At 46.0% G+C, this 1,990-nt stretch overlaps 1 protein-coding gene across 1 annotated transcript; it reads left to right on the top strand.

Moving 5' to 3' along the window:
- The first annotated feature begins 329 nt into the window (after window positions 1-329).
- ACTBL2 (actin beta like 2) lies at window positions 330-1,460 on the top strand. Its single transcript, XM_004458821.2, has one exon. The coding sequence runs from the start codon at window positions 330-332 to the stop codon at window positions 1,458-1,460; it is 1,131 nt and encodes a 376-aa protein (XP_004458878.2).
- Window positions 1,461-1,990: the final 530 nt, after the last annotated feature.

Raw genomic sequence — 1,990 nt, 5'->3', positions numbered from 1 at the left:
GTGTGGGTTGCCTAATTACAGTTACCTGAGATTTGGCCAAATGGTAGCCAATTTTCTCTTTACAAAAGAAGGTCTACTAATGATTTATATAATCATCATCATCATTATTAATGCCTCAAAAGTGACCCCACTCAGAAGTGCTGGCAACTGGTGGGAGAGGACATGGGCGGGGCCGGTGTATTCCTTTAAATGTCTGTTGTCACAGCACAGGCTCTTCTGACAACAGTTCTGGAGTGTGTGGAGCCTGTTATGCCTTTCTCTTGCACACCCCACTCTGGTAACTATTATATTTAACTTCTCTTCATTCCTCTGGAAGATTCACCAGGACCATGACTGATGATGGGCTGTCAGCCTTGGTGGTGGATAATGGGTCAGGGATGTGCAAGGCAGGCTTTGGTGGGGACGATGCTCCCAGGGCTGTGTTCCCCTCCATGGTGGGACGGCCCCGGCACCAGGGAGTCATGGTAGGCATGGGTCAGAAGGACTGCTATGTGGGGGATGAGGCCCAGAGCAAAAGAGGCATCCTGACCTTGAAGTATCCTATTGAGCATGGTGTGGTCACCAACTGGGATGATATGGAGAAGATCTGGCATCACACCTTCTACAATGAGCTCCGTGTGGCACCAGATGAGCACCCCATCCTCCTCACCGAGGCTCCCCTCAACCCCAAGATCAACCGGGAGAGGATGACTCAGATCATGTTCGAAGCTTTCAACACACCTGCCATGTATGTGGCTATCCAGGCTGTGCTGTCCCTCTATGCCTCGGGACGGACCACGGGCATCGTGATGGACTCTGGGGATGGAGTCACTCACACTGTGCCTATCTATGAAGGTTATGCACTGCCCCATGCCATTCTACGTCTGCATCTGGCAGGCAGAGATCTGACTGATTACTTCATGAAGATCCTGACAGAACGAGGCTATAACTTCACCACCACAGCAGAGCGGGAGATCGTGCGCGACGTCAAAGAGAAGCTGTGCTATATAGCCCTGGACTTTGAGCAAGAGATGGTCAGGGCTCCTGCCTCCTCCTCCATGGAAAGAAGCTATGAGCTGCCTGATGGGCAGGTGATCACCATCGGGAATGAGCGTTTCCGATGCCCTGAAGCCATTTTCCAACCTTCCTTTCTGGGCATTGAGTCCAGTGGAATCCACGAGACAACCTTCAACTCTATCATGAAGTGTGATGTGGATATCCGCAAGGACCTCTATGCCAACACGGTGTTATCTGGAGGCAGCACCATGTTCCACGGCATTGCTGACCGGATGCGGAAGGAAATCGCAGCCCTGGCACCGAGCACGATGAAAATCAAGATCATAGCTCCTCCAGAACGGAAGTATTCCGTTTGGATTGGGGGCTCTATTCTGGCCAGCCTGTCCACATTCCAGCAGATGTGGATCAGTAAGCAAGAATACGATGAGGCTGGTCCTCCCATTGTTCATAGAAAATGTTTCTGAATGAGCTTCCTTGTTAATGGGTTTACCTTTTTCCTTTGTGTTTTTCTAGGTCACAGCGATGGTACTGCCTTTAAGTAATTTTCAATAGAGTCAAGGTAAATAGTCCACTCTTCCTTGTGTCTCAACCAACAAACCCAATTTCTCTGTCCAAGTATTGTGGGATCTTACCCAGCTAGCCACATCCTGCCCTCTATCAACTTAAGAAGAATTCCGATATCAATTCTATTTTATTCACCTATAGGCTTCAAGGAAATATAGACCTTTTTAAATGAAAATGAGTGACAAAGAGTAAAATCATGAGAAATGTCATTTCAGAATGGAGAGCTAGAATTTCCAATCTCCAAAAAAAGTTCTTGTTTAAAATATTTAGAAATAGCAAGCTGTACAAACCTAAAGAAAAAAAAGTTCTTATTTATATCTAGCAAGTATGTCTCATTAGCTAAGTATTTTTTTTGTTTTATTTGTATAAAATAATGAATTATATGAGTCAATAATATCCATATATACATAAGCATCAGAGAAATAAAACG

The sequence above is a fragment of the Dasypus novemcinctus genome, chromosome 2 (genome assembly GCF_030445035.2).
Source record: "Dasypus novemcinctus isolate mDasNov1 chromosome 2, mDasNov1.1.hap2, whole genome shotgun sequence".
NCBI lineage: Eukaryota > Metazoa > Chordata > Mammalia > Cingulata > Dasypodidae > Dasypus > Dasypus novemcinctus.
This window is presented reverse-complemented; position numbering and strand designations above follow the sequence as displayed.